This window comes from Panthera tigris, chromosome F3 (genome assembly GCF_018350195.1).
Source record: "Panthera tigris isolate Pti1 chromosome F3, P.tigris_Pti1_mat1.1, whole genome shotgun sequence".
NCBI lineage: Eukaryota > Metazoa > Chordata > Mammalia > Carnivora > Felidae > Panthera > Panthera tigris.
The window spans coordinates 2,903,410-2,920,778 of record NC_056678.1 but is presented as its reverse complement, the minus strand read 5'-3'; the positions used below and the strand labels follow the sequence as shown (position 1 = coordinate 2,920,778).

General features: G+C 55.1%; 1 protein-coding gene across 2 annotated transcripts in view; it reads left to right on the top strand.

The window, feature by feature from the left end:
* Positions 1–4,113: 4,113 nt before the first annotated feature.
* Positions 4,114–17,369, top strand: part of PARP1 (poly(ADP-ribose) polymerase 1) — a 38,405-nt gene continuing 25,149 nt past the window's right edge. For both annotated transcript variants that reach the window (XM_042975881.1, XM_042975880.1), the window contains exons 1-3: positions 4,114–4,293; positions 8,603–8,768; positions 16,663–16,778. In XM_042975881.1, coding sequence (XP_042831815.1) covers positions 4,174–4,293; positions 8,603–8,768; positions 16,663–16,778 — 402 coding nt within the window. In that variant the 5' untranslated portion in view covers positions 4,114–4,173. The remainder of the gene's footprint in view (positions 4,294–8,602; positions 8,769–16,662; positions 16,779–17,369) is intronic.

The following is a 17,369-nucleotide window of genomic DNA, read 5'->3' as shown; positions in this document are numbered from 1 at the left end:
CAGCCCCCACAGGAAGAAGACTCGGACAGGACTCCAACCCCCCTGCGACTGCAGCCCCCCAGAGCCTGAGTGACAGGCACCTGGTTGAGCCCAGCCAGCCCCCAGAAAGGATTTTTGTTGTCTTTCACCCCATCGTTTTGGATGGTTGATTACAGGATAAGGGATGTAGCTTTAAATACACACTGGAAAGAAATAAAATGTGACAACGCAGAGATGTAAGTAGGGGTGGGGGACAGCAGCGGACAATTACAACAGGGACGTAGGGAGAGGTGGGGGGGGGGGTGCTGAGGACCCGGTTGTTAATGAGCAGCCCCCGTTGGGCTCCAGCCACGTTCCCGTGTGAGAACACAGGGCCCAATGTTCCCACAGTTCGACGTTTTTCAGGAGAAAACAGAAACACAGGGGTGCCTGGGTGGCTCAGTCCGTTGAGCGTCCGACTTCAGCTCAGGTCACGATCTCACAGTTCGTGGGTTCGAGCCCCGCATCGGACTCTGTGCGGACAGCTCAGAGCCTGGAGCCTGCTTTGGATTCTGTGTCTCCCTCTCTCTCTGCCCCTCCCTTGCTCTCTCTCTTACTCTCTATCTCAAAAATAAACATTAAAAAAACACAGAAATCCAGACATTTATGAAAAATATCCACATTTTGAAATGTTAACAAATGGTTTCAAACCATTCTAAACCTGATCGGGACAATACTGCGTGTTTGAATTTGGCCTTCAGGCCACCAGCTGTCGGTCTCTCGTGAGGCAAACTGGAATGATTACTGTCTGCCTGGCACCTTCTTTTCTGGGGGACCCCCCTCGCCCCACCCACATGGCCGTAGTACAGCTCCCGGACCTCTCGGTCACTGTTGGTGGGTCCAGGAGGGGGCTTCTGACCCACGATGGTTTCATCAGGGTTCTTACCTGGGATGTCTTAAGCAAAACTGAGAAGATCCTTCGTCCCCACCGTGGAAGAAAACACAAGAAAGGCAGGTCGGGAAACACTGTAGTGGTGACCTCCGTGTGCCAGAAGTCACTTTCCTACGACAAAGATGTCCCAAACAGAAGCAGAGAGAGTCCGAAGGGCAGCTGAGTCCTGCCCGGGGTTGGGGGCTGATTCTTCTCCTTGTTGGGGAGAAACCCCCATACGTGGGGGAGGAGACCCTATGTAGCCCACAGGAGAATGTCATCCCAGGTGCTCTGTCCAAACTTGCCGGAAGGAGCAAGCCAGGCGCCCCCCAGAGTGTTCTTTTTGTCTGTCTGTTTAATGTTGATTTATATTTGAGAGAGAGAGAGAGACAGAGAGAGAATGCGCAAGCAGGGGAGGGGCAGAGAGGGAGACACAGAATCCGAAGCGGGCTCCAGGCTCTGAGCTGTCAGCACAGAGCCCGACGTGGGGCTCGAACTCACGGACCGCGAGATCATGCCCTGAGCCGAAGTCGGATGCTTAAGCGACCGAGCCACCCAGGCGCCCCCCGGTGGTATTTTCGATAGCCGCCAACCTTACGGGGCATAGCGTTCGGGCTGTGAATCGGCATCGGCCTTCAAGGCAGGTTCTTACTGGTGCAAATTAGCTATACCTGGTATGTTATACCTGACCGCACGGCAGCTTCCAACTTTCTTCTCCTGAAGCTTATAGGAAATAATTGTTGTTCTGTTTACTGATTGGGGGAGGGGGAGTGGCAGCTATTTTGTGGACAGACTGAATGCTTCCAAGTAAATACGATCTGTTATTAGGGTTTTTTAAACCTAGCTTTATGGAGCATTATAGTAAGGAGGAGACAATGTTTATGAAAGGCTTTTGTAAAGAATGAAAATCTATTTAAGCGTGAAGGAATGTTATTATGAAACAGTCTGTGTGGAGGACGTGCCAAGTGAGGGATTCATTCATTCACTCACTCATTCATTCATTCAACAAATATTTGTGAGTGCGTGGCACCATTCAGCAAAATAGGGGCGCCTGGGTGGCTCAGTAGGTTAAGCGTCCGACTTCGGCTCAGGTCATGATCTCATGGTCCATGAGTCTGAGCCCCTGCGAGGCGCCGGGAAGTGACCCTGCGACACCACCCCCCCTCAGAGCCAGGGGGTGGCAGCCGGAGAGGCCAGGAGGCCAGAGCCTCCCCTCTCCCTATGCAGCTGAGAAGGTAGAGAGCGGGAGGCAGCAGGGGCACGGGTAGCGGAACATTAAAAATAGAAGAAACCACTGGAGTCAGAAGTTAGAATTTGGTGACGGGTTGGGTGTGGGACAGAAGAGAAGGGTCAAGGTGTCTGGCGTAAGCAGCGGGAGAACCGGGGCCTCATCCTGAGTGGGCTGCTCACGGGGAGGTTTTGGACATCACTGGAGAAGCACGTTAAGACATCCAAGCCAAAACGCTGAGCAAGCAGTCGGATATGGCTCGCTCTCCTTTGGGCCCCAGGACAGGAATTCCTGACCTTCGAGTGCGCCCAGGAGCCCTACACGGCCCAGCCAAGTCCACGGGCCTCCGACGCAGGGCTAGCTCCCGCAGACACCGCTATGGGGCGAGCTATCCCGGAAGTCACGGGAGAGAAAGCCACACAGACCAAATTAAGACGCTTGAGCTACGGGGTTCCTTGAATCAACTTGAGACGCCTGATTTAACCTTCCTGCAGAAAGAGCCTCAAGACCGGGTAGATCACACACACAGAGTCCAGCAAGGCAGGAGAGCACGCCATCTGAACCTGGGTCATGCAGTGTGGGTATGTTTCTCTTCGCGCTGCATCAGCCAGCCAGGCAGTGGGGTTACGAACCCCGGGGCTGAGAATGCTCAAAGCCCCTCCACGGAGAGAGCCTGGAGCCCACTCACAGAGACACGGACAAGCGCGGCGGGTCACAAGTAGCCTGCCGAACAGACAAGCGTTTTACCTGCAATTCTTGGGCAGCGCCGATGGGGCCACAACGCGAGCATGTGAGCACCAAGGGGCGAACCCGGAAGTGGAACGATCACGTCTTTTGATTTGGTTACTCTCTAATTATTTGATTTGTTGCATCACAGAGCCCAATTATTCTATTTACCTTCGCCATACCTAAGATTCTTCCCTATGCCTCGCAACCTACCTGCCTGCTCGACGTCAAGTGTCTTAAGCTACTAGCTTGCTTCTTCTCCATGCGGACCACGCTTCATGAGTTTCATCGGTCCTGTTCATTTTTCGCGTCCGCCCTAGCAGAACTGGGTATTCTCAGATACAGCACGTAGGACTACAATGTTTTATTTTTATTATTTATGTTTTTAAGTAGGCTCCACGCCCACGTGGGGCTCGAACTCACGACCCTGAGGTCAAGCGTCCCACGCTCTTCCAATCCAGCCAGCCAGGTGCCCCAAGCTACTGTGATATTTTATATGGCTACAATAAAATGCATAGGATTATAATAAAATAAAATGAAATTAAAATATAAAATAAGATAAAATACAAAGTAAAATAAAATCACAAAATAGGATTGAAACAGAAACGTAAAAACAGTTCTATAGCAGCAGGTCCTCTAATGACGGCAACTTCGAGGGGCGAGGAGCCTACTTGCCAGGTGCGCGAAAACACCTGCGAGGTGAATCCGTGCACCCGATTCGCGATGCGGTGCTGGCGCCGGTCCGGCTTGGGCCCCGGCGCTCGAGGACAGTCCCCAGGGCACTGGGGAGCTCTTACTAGCAGGGAGACCCGGGCACAGCTCGCGGCGGAAGCAGGCCAGCCCCTCCACCCCGGGGACGGAAGGGCTGGAAGGCGGAGCGAGCTCTACGCCCCGCCCCTTGCCCGCAGCCTCCGCCCGCCGGGCAAGCGCAGCCGCCGGCACCGGGGAAACACCGCCCCTCCGGCCGGCAGAGGGCGCGCGCGGCGGGGGGGAAGGGGGAGGTGTGCCCCGAAGACGCGTGCGCGGCGGCCCCGCCCCGAGGACGCGTGCGCGGAGAGGCGTGCCCGAGGATACGCGCGCGTTGGCCCCGAGGACGCGTGCGCGGAGAGGCGTGCCCGAGGATACGCGCGCGTTGGCCCCGCCCCGAGGACGCGTGCGCGGGGGGCGTGCCCGTGGCGCGGCGTCAGCAGTCCGGCGGGGAGCGGCGGAGGCGGCGTGGTCGGTGGCGGCTCGGGGCGCTCGGGCGCCTGCGGGGAGCGGGGAGCGGGCGGCGGCGGGTGTAGGTCGCGGCGCGGGGCTCCCGGAGCGGCGGCGGCGGCGCGCGGGGACGATGGCGGCGTCCTCGGACAAGCTCTACCGGGTCGAGTACGCCAAGAGCGGGCGCGCGTCCTGCAAGAAATGCAGCGAGAGCATCCCCAAGGACTCGCTGCGCATGGCCATCATGGTGCAGGTGCGCGCGGCGCTTTGTGCGCGCCGTTGGGGGGGGTCCGGAGGGGGAGGGGGACCCGAGGGGGAGGGGCTGTCCGCAGGGGCCCGCCCGCCCGCGAAAGCCTGCCCCGGGGCGGGGCAGGCGGTGCCCTCCGCTCTGCAGAGCTGGGGGCCGCGGTAGCTCTGCTTCGGGGGCGGGGGGGGGGGGGTGGGGGGGGGTTCCTCGTCTCCCTGCCATCCGCCGGGGGAAATGCACGCGTGGGCTTTTGGAGCCGGTCCGGTTCTGACCCACCTCGTGCTGGAAGGTTTTTGTCCTCCGTTGGTGATGGCGACTGGCGTGTAAGGATTCGTTTAATCTGGTTTTCGGTGTCGTTTCAACATTCGCTCACTCTCGGTTTTTTCTTAATTGTGCAAAACTATGCGAGTCCGCGTCCTTTCCGGAAACTGCATTCACTTTTGGCCTCATTCGTGGTTTGAAATCGTATTTCCCCCAAACTTTCCATGTTCACAGGCGCGCTCTCTTCCTGAGGCCTTTCCAGCTGTCTCGTTTGAGTAAGAGTGGCTGCAGGGGTGCCCCTTGCCCCTCGAGGCTTCTGGGCACGTGGGGATGCCCCCGGGGTGTATGACCTAAGGCCCCTGCCACGGCGTGGTTGGGGGGTGGGGGAGCTCCCGAATCCCCCGGCCCCCAGTATGCTGGTGGTCCCTGCCCTCCTCCCCGCCAACATGAACCTTCTGGTAGCTGTGTTCAGTGCTCACGGTCCAGGTAACTTGATTTTCCGTCCCTGCAGGGAGGCAGCAGTGTGTTTTAGGAACAACCAGATAGTCTTCGCTGGGTTTTCAGTACTTAACCAGTTGGTGAAGGGTGGGTACGTCCAGATAGAGGCTGTGTTGTCATCGTACCCTCAGGGCCTGCCGCCCCAGACGTAAGCATTCAGCGAACAGGGAGCATCACCGGGTTAGGTCCTAAGGGCAAAGGGAGAGACCACCACCCCACCCCCTGCCTTGGCAGTCACCAGTTTGGTTAAGCGAAAGACGACTGGTAAACAAACTGTGCCGTACTGGGGCGCGTACCACCCCGGAGGGCTGTGCACTAGCATGGAGTGCCTGGGTGGGAGCTTGGTCAGCATTTGTTACGCACAGAAGGGGCAGGAAGTCGAGACTGGAAAAGCAGAGGAGGCCTGCCTTTGGAAAGCGTTACCTCCCACGGAGGCTCTCTGATCTTAAACCTGAATGTAGGGGCTGCCTGATCTTAAGCTTCCTCCCTTAACGTTGTTAACTACATGGGAATTAACATTTTACAGTTAAAAGAAGCAGCTCCCTCACAGCCAAGGGGCTCTTGGGAGATCTGGGGGTTTGAAGAAGAAATTTACATCTCTGGAAGAAATTTACATCTCTAGCAGTTACTAAGGCTAGATAAGATTCCTATTTCCTAATTGTGTATATAAGCAGCAAAGTAAAAGTAAAATCTGTACCTGTGGATTTTTGTCACCAGCAGTAATACTAATATAGATATTTTTATATCACTTTACGTTTGTTGGGGATTTCTCAAAATAACCCGTTATGCTCATCAGTATTCAAAGTTACTGCAGTTGGGAGAGTAGGTGCTAAATCTTGTTATTTAATGCTTTAAAGCTCACTGTATCCCACTGAATTTCGGTGTTTTGATGATTATTTCAGCCTAATCGGTTTCTCTTGTGAGCCCGTGTTTAAATTTCATTCCGAGAAAAGGACGTTCGTAGGCTTCTCTACTCAGCCAGAGAGGACCCTGTCCAATAGGGAAGGACAGACCGAAGACCTTAGGACAGCCAGTGTAAAGCTTGAGCAACGCTGTTGGATACAAAGGAGGGGTCCTGCGTCTGGGGGAGTGGGGGATGGCCCTACGGAGGAACTGATTCCTGGACCAAATAAAATTTAGCATTCTGGGCCCTTGATGGCAAAAGAAATAATTATTAAACGTAAGTGGTTTTCTGGGACTGTAACTGGGGGTGGAGTTTTAATTCAGAATGGAAAGTCTGGTCTTGTAGGCCGAGCTGGTGGAGGTCAGAAAGAAAGAAGTCATTCTTCTCCCACTTGGATTTCAATACTTTTCTTTTCCATTTGTATGGGAGGATTGTTATCAGATACCCGATACCTTAGGTGGTGGGCCCCGAGACAAGCTCCAGGGATCCACTGGGCCTCTCAGCCTTCGGGGAGGGGGGGGTGCTTTGGGCAGGGAAAGGGTTGTGCCGGGCTCCTCGTCCTGCGTTGGGCTGGTGCAAACCGCGGGTCCCACACGCAGTGTCGTTCTGTGCTGTGTGCGGGGTGGCAGGCAGCGCTCTGGCCTGCACTGTGCAGATGGAAGCAGAGGGGCCCGGTGAGGACCTTGGTACTCGGGAGGTGCTCAGTGTTTTCTGGGTACACAGATGCTGCCTCTCACGGCCGCCAAGTGGAAGCACCATCCGGTGACCTTGTTCTGGTTCCCTTCCTGCCGTGTCCTCGTCAGTCCCAAGTTCTAGGGTGAAGCCTTGCTTTGATTAGGGGTCCTTCCTCTCAAGGGAGGATGGGAGCCCCCACAAACCCCCCCTCCCCTCAAGCGAGTGCTGTGAGCACACCCTTGGGCTGCACCTCTAGGTCACCCCACGCTGCGTCGGTGGTTGGGACACGGCCCCCACACCAAGGTTTAGGGGGCAGGTGTGGGGCCCCACCAGAGCCGGGGAAAAAATGCCACGCGTGTTCCGGTGCGGGGCGAAGGCACTGGGCCACCTGCCTCCTTTGCGCGAATGTGTCCCAGCATTGCAGAGGAGGATAGACAAGGGGCACCGGGGCCCGAGGAGCCACGTGGAAGCCACTGCGATGTGCAAGCACGGTGGCCAGACGCTTCTAGGCGTGTCGGCTACTTTGGTGGAGCCTTGAGACCCAGAACACAACACAAGTCTGTTCTCCAGGGCCTTTTGTTGGTTTTGGAGGCCGTCTCTTCCTTAGCAGGAATTCTCCCTGCCCTCCTCGGTCTCCCCTCCGGACGTGAGGTGTTCCTACCTGGTGCAGGACAGGGGCATTGACCGAATACTCACCCCGACCTGTGGGGAGCTGGGGAAAAGCCTTCTGGGGGCCTGAGGAGGTGGGGACCTACCGAGTAGGGCCGCGGGGCATCTGGGCCCAGAGGACAGCGATGTGCTGCACACAAGGCTTGCTTGCTCAAGAGCCCTTGGCGTGCCCTGGTGAGAACCTTCTGTCTGAGTCTGTGACACTGTGAGGCCACTCCCCGGGGTGGGGGGCTGCTTGGGAGAACTTGTCTCTGCTTTTCCAGAATATTTCCCCTGTCCGACAGCTTCATCCGAAAATTTCTACGTGGTATTTATTTTTGATGCTGTTTTATTTTTATTTTTTTCCACCCGCATGGCATTTGGCTTTATCTTCTATAAGAGCAGGTGGTTGGGGCCTCCCTCACTTTGGTCAGAACCGTTTGTGCGTTTTTAGGTAGCTCTTCCTGCCGAGCGAATGGCGTGGCGGAAGGACCTTAGTGTCAGGTTCGAGCGGGGCTGAGGCACTTGCCACCTGTGTGCCGCTCCCCCCAGACATCTGCGAGACGGGGGTGCCGCTTCTACCCAGAGGACGGCCTGTGCACGGTGCCAGGGACCCAGTAAATGCCAGCGTTAGTCCCGCTCTGCCTGGCCCCCGTCCACACCCGCTCCATCAGGCCGGACAGCTCGGGCTCCGGGGCCGGGGGCCTGATGCTGTCGCGTCGCTCTGGGACGCCCGGAGCCCGAAGCATCGGGAAGCCACCACGAGCAGGGAAGCAGCTTCCCCGGATCTGCAGTTCCCGCATACTGAAGGCCGGGGGGGGGGGGGGGGCCAGGGGCTTCTGTCCCCTGACCCCCCCCCCCATCCTCCCTCAGAGAAGTCCGTTCATTCCACTCCCCTCGCTGCGCCTGCTGCCAGCCTGACACTGTTTCCTGACACATTTTCCCTGCTTTGCGCACGATCTGCGACTTGTTCTCATTATTCCAACTGCAGAGGTGCTAGAAGAGCCCTTTCTGGGCCACACGGGCCCTTTGAGTCCAGGCCTGAGTGGGGTGGCAGCTGGCTTCCCCGGCAGGCACGGAGAGGTGGGGTCAGGTCGCAGAGCGGGGTCCCTCCTCCAGAGAGCACAGCCTCAGCACCGAAAGGCAGCAGTCTTCCAGGCGGTTCGGGAGGATCTCCAGAGATGCCGCGTTTCCCACTTTGTGTGTGATGTGGAGAACATGGCACGGCTGTCCTCCTTTTTACGAACGGGGACCTCGGCTGCTGAGGCCTGGGCGTCGGCGGGGTCGGGGTCGGCTGCTGGCTCACCTCTCTCTCTGCTTCTCTCCTAGTCGCCCATGTTCGATGGAAAAGTCCCACACTGGTACCACTTCTCCTGCTTCTGGAAGGTCGGCCACTCCATCCGGCACCCTGACGTAGAGGTGGATGGGTTCTCCGAGCTCAGGTGGGACGACCAGCAGAAAGTCAAGAAGACCGCAGAGGCTGGAGGGGTGACAGGTGCGTACGGACCAGGAAGGCAGCGGGTCTAGTCCCCCAGCCCCAACTCAGGAGCTTCCCCGGGACCTTTTCTGAGAAAGCAAAGAATTGAGCCCTTAGCCGCTCCCCGCCCCACCCCCCCTCCTTTTCAGACATGCGTGTGTGGAGAACATGATGCCAGTGTGTTATTTCAGGGCACTTGGGTGACGTGGGATTGTCCTGTGGCGAGGTATTTGACTTTTCACAATGCTGGAAATGGAGCTTTTCTTTTTGGTGTGTGTGTGTGTGTGTGTGTGTGTGTGTGTGTGTGTGTGTGTGTGTGTGTGTGTTTAAGATTTTAAGTAATCTGTATATCCGTCATGGGTCCCGAACCCACCCACAACCTCGAGGTCAAGAGTCACACGCTTGGTGACTGAGCCAGCCAGCCTCCCGGGAAAGGTAGCTTTTTGTTTTCTCGTTGCCGTTTTGTTTCTCATCGGCCTTTTTTTTTAGCGCGGGTTTAGGTTTGCAGCAAAGTTACGCAGGGGTGCAGAGCGTTCCCATTGACCTCTTGCGCCCGCGTGTTGGCCGCAGCCTCTCCCTCTGTCTCCTCCAGAGCGGTGCTTCCGTTACAACTGGTGACCCTATGTTGACACCTCGCTATCACCCAAAGTCCATGGTCTACATCAAGAGCTCACTCGCTGGTGATGTGCATTTTATGGGTCTGGACGGTGTACAGTTGGCCCTTAACATGGGTTTGAACCGTGCAGGCCCACTTGCACGTGGATCTTTCTCGATAAATTTAGTATGGTACCATAAACGTTTTTCCTTTTCTGTAACGTTTTCCTTTTTTTTTTTTTTTTTTTAATTATTTATTTTTGAGAGAGAATTCATGAGCCGGGGAGGGGCAGAGAGAGATGGGGAGAGAGAATCCCAAGCAGGCTCCGCCCTGTCAGCCCCGGGCTCCTCCGTCGCTATGAAATCACGACAGGAGCCGAAATCAAGAGTCGAATCTCAACCGACTGAGCCGCCCAGGCACCCCCTGTATGGTTTTCTTAATAACGTGTTCTCGTGTGTGGTTTACTTTATTGTGAGGACGGTATTTAACATGCACAAATCCGCGGAAGACTAGGTGTTGATCAACTGTTGGTTAGGAGCAGTCGGCTGTTGGTAGTTACCTTTTGGGGAGAATCAAAAGTTACAGGTTTTCAGTGCACGAGGAGGTCCGCGCCCCAACTCCCGCGTTGTTCAAGTGCCAAGTGTTGGAATCGCACCGTATGTAGTCTTTTCAGGTTGGCCTCTTTCACTCTGAAACGTGCATTTCAGGGGTGCCTGGGTGGCTCAGTGGTTAAACGCCTGCCTTTGGCTCAGGTCGTGATCTCACGGTTCGTGGGTTCGATGCCCACCTCGGGCTCTGTGCTGACAGCTGGGAGCCCGGAGCCCGCTTCAGACTCTGTGTCTCCCTCTCTCTCTGCCCCGCCCCTGCTCACGCTTTGTCTCTCTGTCTCAAAAATAAATAAACGTTTTTAAAAAAAGAAAAAAAATGTACGTTTCAGGGGCACCTGGGTGGCCCGGTCGTTAAGCATCAAGCACTTGATTTTGGCTCGTGTGCCCACGTGGGCGCACGCTTTCTCTAAGTAAATAAACATTAAAAAACGCGTTTCAGGTTCTGCCGTGTCTCTTCATGGCTTGATAGCTCATTTCTTCTTAGCGCTGGATAATACTCCGTTGTCTGCACGGACCGTGGGTTGTCCGCTCGCCTGCAGAAGGACATCTTGGTTGTTTCCAGGTTTGGGAAACCACAAAACCACTGTAAACGTCCACGTGCAGTTGTCTGTGCGGACGTGTCTTCAGCTCGTTTGGGTAAATAACCAGGGAGCGTGATTCCTGCATCATACAGTGAAAGTCTGTTTACTTTTCTAAGAAGCCAGCAAACCCTCCCGGGGCGGCTGCACCATTCTGCATGCCACCGGCAGCGAGGGGGTGACTCCTCCCCAGTCCTCGAGGGTGTCCCTGCTGTGGGTCAGGCCCATCCTGATGGGCGCAGAGGGGTGTCCTGTTTTAATTTGCGGTCCCCTGGCGCCGTGACGCAGAGCATGTCATCCTGAGCTCCTTGCCGTCTGCAGCTCTGCTCCCGTGAGGACGCTGGATATTTCCCCCTTTGTCATTTGTCCTGTGATCATTGGGTTTTAGAGTTCTTCGTAGATCCGGGAGAGCCGTCATCTATCAGGGGTCTTCTGCAGACCTCTCATCCCGGCTTGCCTTCTCTCATCCTCTTGGTTGTCACAGGGCAGAAGTTCCCGGTTTTAGGAAGTCCGGCTAGTTAACGGATTCTTTCTTTTCTGGGTCGTGTTACGGTGTTGCATGGGAACGCCATCGCCATGCCAAGGTCAGCTAGATTTCTCTCCCGTGTCCTGTGCTGGGACAGAACAATCCTGCCCTGATTCGTGTCTGTTCTCCGGGTACGTCTTTTACACTTAAGTCTGTGGTCCATTTTAGGTTAAGTTTTGTAAAGGGTGCAGAGTGCCTGCATTGATTTTTGTGTGCTGCTGTCCATTATTCCAGCACCACTCGTTGAAAATTCTTCTTTTGTTTTGTTTTGTGTTTTTTTATTTTGAGGTGGGGGAGGGGAGGGTGCGAGAGGGAGAGAGAGATCCAAGCAGGCTGTCGCCGACGGCGCAGGTGCGGGGCTTGAACTCATGAGCCGCGAGGTGATGACCTGAGCCGAAATCAAGAGCCAGACGCTTCGCCAACTGAGCCACCCAGGCGCCCTGAAGATTGGTTTTTCTCCCGTATGTCACCTTTGCCCCTTTGTCAGACATCAGTCGACGGCGGATGTGTTTCCGATCCGTGTGCTGCTCTGTTTAGCGGTCTGTCCTGCCAGCCCCACGCCGTCTCCATGGCCGTAGCTGGACCCGAAGTCCTGAGGTCAGATGCTGTCTGTCCTCTGACTTTTTCACCTCCAGGATCGTGTGGGCCGTTCCGGGTCTTCGCTTCCGCGTAAACTCGAGTCCGCTTGTTGATACCACAAACCTGACTTGCTTCAGACGCCTTTGAACCTGAAATAGTTTCCCGTCGCTTGTCGGAAGTCTCCCCCGACTGCGCTCTTCTGTCTCTGCTTTCCTAACCCGGCCCTTCTCCGTTGAACCCGGTCTCGTGACTCTGGGCCTCGGCGGGCGCCGGCCACCTTCCGCCCCCCGCGCCGGTGCTGGGCTCTCCCGTCCTTCCCGCGGCGCAGCCCGTGTGTCTCCAGTTGCCACTGGTCCGCGGGGAGCCGGGAGGCCCGGGACCCGGCTCAGACTCCAGAATGAGAGTAACGGCAAGTTTACGTGATTTGGTAATAGGAAAAGGCACAGTAAGTTTGTTATAAATGTGTTTCGCTTGTGAAGTCATCAGGCCCCACGTTGGGCTCTGCTCTGACAGCACAGAGCCTGTTTGGGATTCTCTCTCAAAATAAACTTAAGAAAAGAAAGACCAAAAAGACGAGCCTACAGTCTGACAAAATATCTTTAAAAAGGAGGAAAGAAAAGTTTCTGTTCAAATGTCGATTCACGTGTGTTAACGTTATTTCTTCCCTGCAGAAATGGGATTCTCCCCCAAGTGCATCTGTATTAAATGCTTAGTTTTGTGTGTGTGGTGAAACACAGGGCATAATATCTACATCTTAGCGACCTGTAAGCGTCCGTTTCGGCAACGTCGGTATTTTCACGCTGTGGTTCGGTCATCACCCCCCGTGGCCTCCAGAACTAATTTATCTTCCCAAACTGAAACTCCATACCCATCTGCGGCACCTGCCGTGCCCCCCCCCCCCCAGCCTCTGGTAACCGCGGTTCTTTCCGTCTGAATTTGGCCACTCCGGCGCCTCGTGGGAGTGGAACCACACACTTGGTGTGTGTCCTCAGAGTCCACGTTGTAGCAGGGGTCAGAACTGCCTGCCTTCTTAAGGCCGTATCCGTACTATGGACGGACCACGTTTTGTGAATCTGTTCACCCACCGATTGACATTTCGGTCGTTTCACCCTTTGGCGGTTATGACTCACGTTGAGGCAAACATCGGTGTACAAATACCTGTTCCAGACCCCGCTTTCTGTTCTCCCAGGTACGTGCCCAGAAGTGGATTTGCGGGGTCACACAGTAATTCTGTGTTAGATTTTTGTGTAACTGCCATACTGTCTTCCACACGGGCCGCGTGATTCTACATCCTTGCCAGCAGCACACGGGTTTCCAATTCCCTGACACCCTCACCAGCACTTTGTTGTCTGGGGTTTTGTGTCTGTGTGTGTGGTTTTTGTTTCTCCTGATCGTCCTAAGGCATGAAGTGTTATCTCCTGTGGTTTTGATCTGCATTTTCCTAGTGATTAGTGATGACCTACGTTTTATTTATTTAAAAAAAATTTTTTTTAATGTTTATCCTTGAGAGAGCGTGCGCGCAAGTGGGGGAGGGCGGGGGGGGTGGGTCACAGAGATTTCGAAGCAGGCTCCAGGTTCCGAGCGTCAGCACAGAGCCAGTCACGGGCCTCGAACCCACAAACCGTGAGATCATGACCTGAGCCGAAGTCAGACGCTTAACCGACTAAGCCACCCAGGCGTCCCTAATGACCTACATTTTATAATTCATCATTCATTTTCCATGTTGAGAGTCGTAAGGTTCCATCGTTATTTTGTGAAGGCGTGCGGTATTTGTTTATTGAAGGTTTGCTAAATTTTGTGCACCGTTCAAGACCCTTGACGCGTTGATGTCATGGCACCCTCACAGCAGCCCCGAGTCAGTTTTCATAGACGAGGCAGAGAGGTGAGGTAACCGGGCTAAGGTCATGCCAAGGGTGCAAGAACCAGGTTCAAGTCCAGCCACGGGTTTTCAGCCGTCACGCTGCATTGCGGATTGAGCCGCTGCGAGTTCTCGTACAGCCGGGGCACCTGTCCGGTTCTTTGATTCTGACAAGTGGGATTCCCGCTGGAAGCAATGACCTGATCTGAGGCCTTGGATGCCCGCATCGCTTAGACATCGCTTAGACATCGCTTAGACACGTGCATTTACGTGCCTGCCTCCACCTCCTCGCCCTCGAGGATTTGCATTGCTTTGTGCTCCTGGTAGGGGTGGGACACCTCATTGTGTTTATCAGCAGTTTCCTTAATTTGGTGTTTGTATCCTTGCCTCATCTTTTAGGCCATTTTGTCTTTTTTTAAGTGAAACAGAATGTACTAATTCTTTATCAAGATCTTTTTAATACAAAGATTTCCTTTTTTAGTTTATTTATTTTGAGAGAGAGCACGTCACGACTGGGGGAGGGGCAGAGAGGGTTAAGAGAATCCCAAGCAGGCTCTGGGCTATCAGCCCAAAGCCCAGGGTGGGGCTCAAACTCATGAACCGTAGGATCGTGACCTGAGCCAAAACCAAGAGCCAGATGCTTAACTGACTGCGCCCCCCCGCCGCCCCCCCCGCCGCCAGGTGCCCCAATACAAAGATTTTTTTTTAAGTACGCTCTACCCCTGACGTGGGGCTCGAACTCATGACCCTGTGATCGAGCCAGCTGGGTGCTCCTGGACGTTTCTCTTTGAAGCATATTTCTGTGTTTTGCCACATGGAAGCCTCGTCCTGTTTGAAATGTCCTGTAGCCCTGTCTGCTCAGTCTCTGGTTTTGGTCTTATTCTTAACTTATTCACCTGGAATTTTTAAAATAATTTACACGCAGTTCAGGGAGTTTTGACAAATGCGTGCCCTTTGTGACATACACCCCATCGAGGTCGGGAGCATTTCTGTTCCCCCAGAAAGTTCCCCTGTGCCCTCTCTCTTACCCTCCCCACCTGGGTAACCACTGCTCTGATCTCGGTCCCCGCCGATGAAGTTTGTGTGACTTAGGATGTCCGAAGAAGAGGGAGAGAACGTGCTCCCAGAAGCCCCTTCCCCACAGCATGGCACCTGTGAGCCTCCTCAGGTTGGCCGTGTGGTCAGTTCGTGCCCTGGATTGCCGAGGGGTGCTCCCGGGAAGGAGCACCGTCTGTTCCGCTTTCTTTTGTTGCCGGCTTTGGGCTGTTGCAGGTACAGCTGCCGTTAACATTTGTGTCCAGGTGTCTATGTAACACGAGCTTCTCTTTCTCCGGGTGATGACCTGGGAGTGGAGCGGGGGTTCACTCGGTAGGTGTGGGCGACTGTCCTCCCGAGTTGTGTCTCCTCCCCCCCGCCCGAGGGATGTGAGCGTTTTGGCTCGTCCACGGCCTCGCCCACACTTGGCCCCGTCATTCTCTGGGGTCTTAGCCACTGACGGGTGTGTAGTGAGACCTTGTGGTTTTAACTCGCCTTTGTCTTTTTACTGAGTTGTAAGAGTTCTTACAATATTCTAGAGGCAGGTCCTTTATTAGATGGAAACAACATGTGAATACCTTTTTCCATTCTGGGGCCTGCCTTTTTGTTTAGTCACTGACGTTTTATGAAGAGCGGTCATTGATTTTCTTCTTTTTTGGTTTGTGCTTTTGCCTCCTGAGACACGTTTGCCTGTTCACGGATCGCGAAGATCACTCCCTTAGGTTTCTTTGGAAATTCCGTAGCTCTAGCGTTCACACTTGGTTTCTTGATCCGTGCGAACCAAACGTTCGTTTCGGGTGTGAGGAAGGGGTGGTTTTGTGTGTGTTCCGTGTGGATACTGTTTTGTGCCCACACCAGTTGTGCAAAGACTTCTTTGTTAAAACCAGCTGACTGCGTAACTGTAGGTCTGTCTGGACTCGGGCCCCTCGGCGGGGTGTCTTCACTCCGCGGCCTCAATTCCTAGTTTCACGGGACGTCGTGAAATCACAAAGTGAGTCCTGCAGCTTTGTCCTTTTTCAATACTGTGCTCACCTCTCCGGGTCCTTTGTAGTTCCTTACAAATTTTGTGGCAAACGTATCGATTTCTTGCCCGAAGACACTTGCTAGGATTTTGATTAGCATCACCCGGAATCTGGATCAAACTGGATTGACGTACTGATATATTAATAAATCGAGCCAGTCCATAAACGTGAGGTATCTCTCCGTTTACTTGAGTCCTCGTTAATTTCGGCAGCCTCCTAACGCTTTCCGTGTAGAGGGTTTGGGTGTCTTGTAAATCCGTGATTAAGCATTTTATGTGTTTAGATGCCACTTAAACAGACGCGTGGCTTATTTTTCTTCTCTAATAGGTTTATGTGTATTTAGAAACGTTTTATATACTGACCTTCGGTTTTGCAAATTTGCTCAATCCACTTAATGGTAGGAGTCGTTTTTTTGTATATTCCCAAGGATAGCGTGCACGTGCAATCACGTCACGTACAGGTAGAGATGGCTTTACCGGTACACCTTCTGGCTCTTTCTTTTGCACGAACGCACTCGCTAGAGCCTCCGGTTCAATGCTGCTTAGACGTGGTGGGAGAAGACAGCCCGTCTTGTTCTCGGTCTTAGGAGAGAAACATCCAGTCTTGGAATTCCTCTTATGGAAGAATCTGCCTTGGTCCCGCATCCCTGGCCGTTTATCCCCAAGACTTCTTACTGCGCGATGGCAGCTTGCCCCGCGGACTCCGAAATGCCGCCTTCGCTGTGTTTCTTACGTGTCCTTGTGTCCTTCTGTGTCGAGAGACTCCCTTTAATTCCAGCACGTAATTCTGATAAGCAGAAGTGTAACGGAAACCGGAAGGTGGGCCCGGAATTTAGCACGCCGTGTGGCTTTCCTAATAAGCGCAGAGGAAGCGCTTTGCCGCGTGAGGGAGGGCCCAGAGGCGGCAGAGCCGGGAGGTGAGCCGGCACCAGCCGGAGAGCCCGTCCGGGGAAGGGCTGTGTCTCGTTGCCAGAAAAGCCGCTCTGTTCGCCAGCCGCCGCTGGAAGCAGACGTGGGTGAGGGGGGCCGGTCGTCCCGCCTGAAGCCCGAGGTGGCCCGTGGACGAGGCCCCTCTGAGGCTGACGGGAGCGTGGCTGTGTTCCATCCTTCAGGCAAAGGCCAGGATGCAGGTGGCGGCAAGGCGGAGAAGACGCTGGCCGACTTCGCGGCAGAATACGCCAAGTCCAGCAGAAGCACGTGCAAGGGCTGCATGGAGAAGATCGAGAAGGTGGGCGCCGGGGCTGGGGCCGCCCGGGTTCCGGCGTCGGCGTGGCGTGGGGCTCGAGGAAGTTTCGAGAAAGCGTGGGTTTCGGCGCAAGCTCGGCCCTGGCGGTCAGACGTGCCGCGGAGACCGCACGGGCGTGGGCTCGTGAGCCTGGCCCGCGCGGCCACGTGGCATTCCGGCTCGTGGGTTTATTGTCAGTCCCGCGGGCCCTTCCTGTGTACGGACACGGTCCGGGGTGGGCGGAATTGCTGGGAGGCGCTGCTGGCCGTGGGGCTGCCGGGTAGCGTCCTGGGTGGCGCTCCGAGGCCCGCTCTGCTCGTGTCTGCTCCGGGCCGGGAGGACCTTCTCGGCGTCAGCGTGTCCTCCGGTGCCCGGGTGGGTGGGCGGGGAGACGGCCGGCGGGAGCCGGCCCCATTTAAGACGGGACTGCTGAGGGGCGCCTGGGCGGCTCCGTCGGGTGAGCGCCTGACTTCGGCTCAGGTCGTGACCTAGCAGTTTGAAAGTTGGGAGTCCTGCGTCGGGCTCTGTGCTGACAGCTGGAGCCTGCTTCAGATTCTCTCTCTCTCTCTCTCTCTCTCTCTCTCTCTCTCTCTC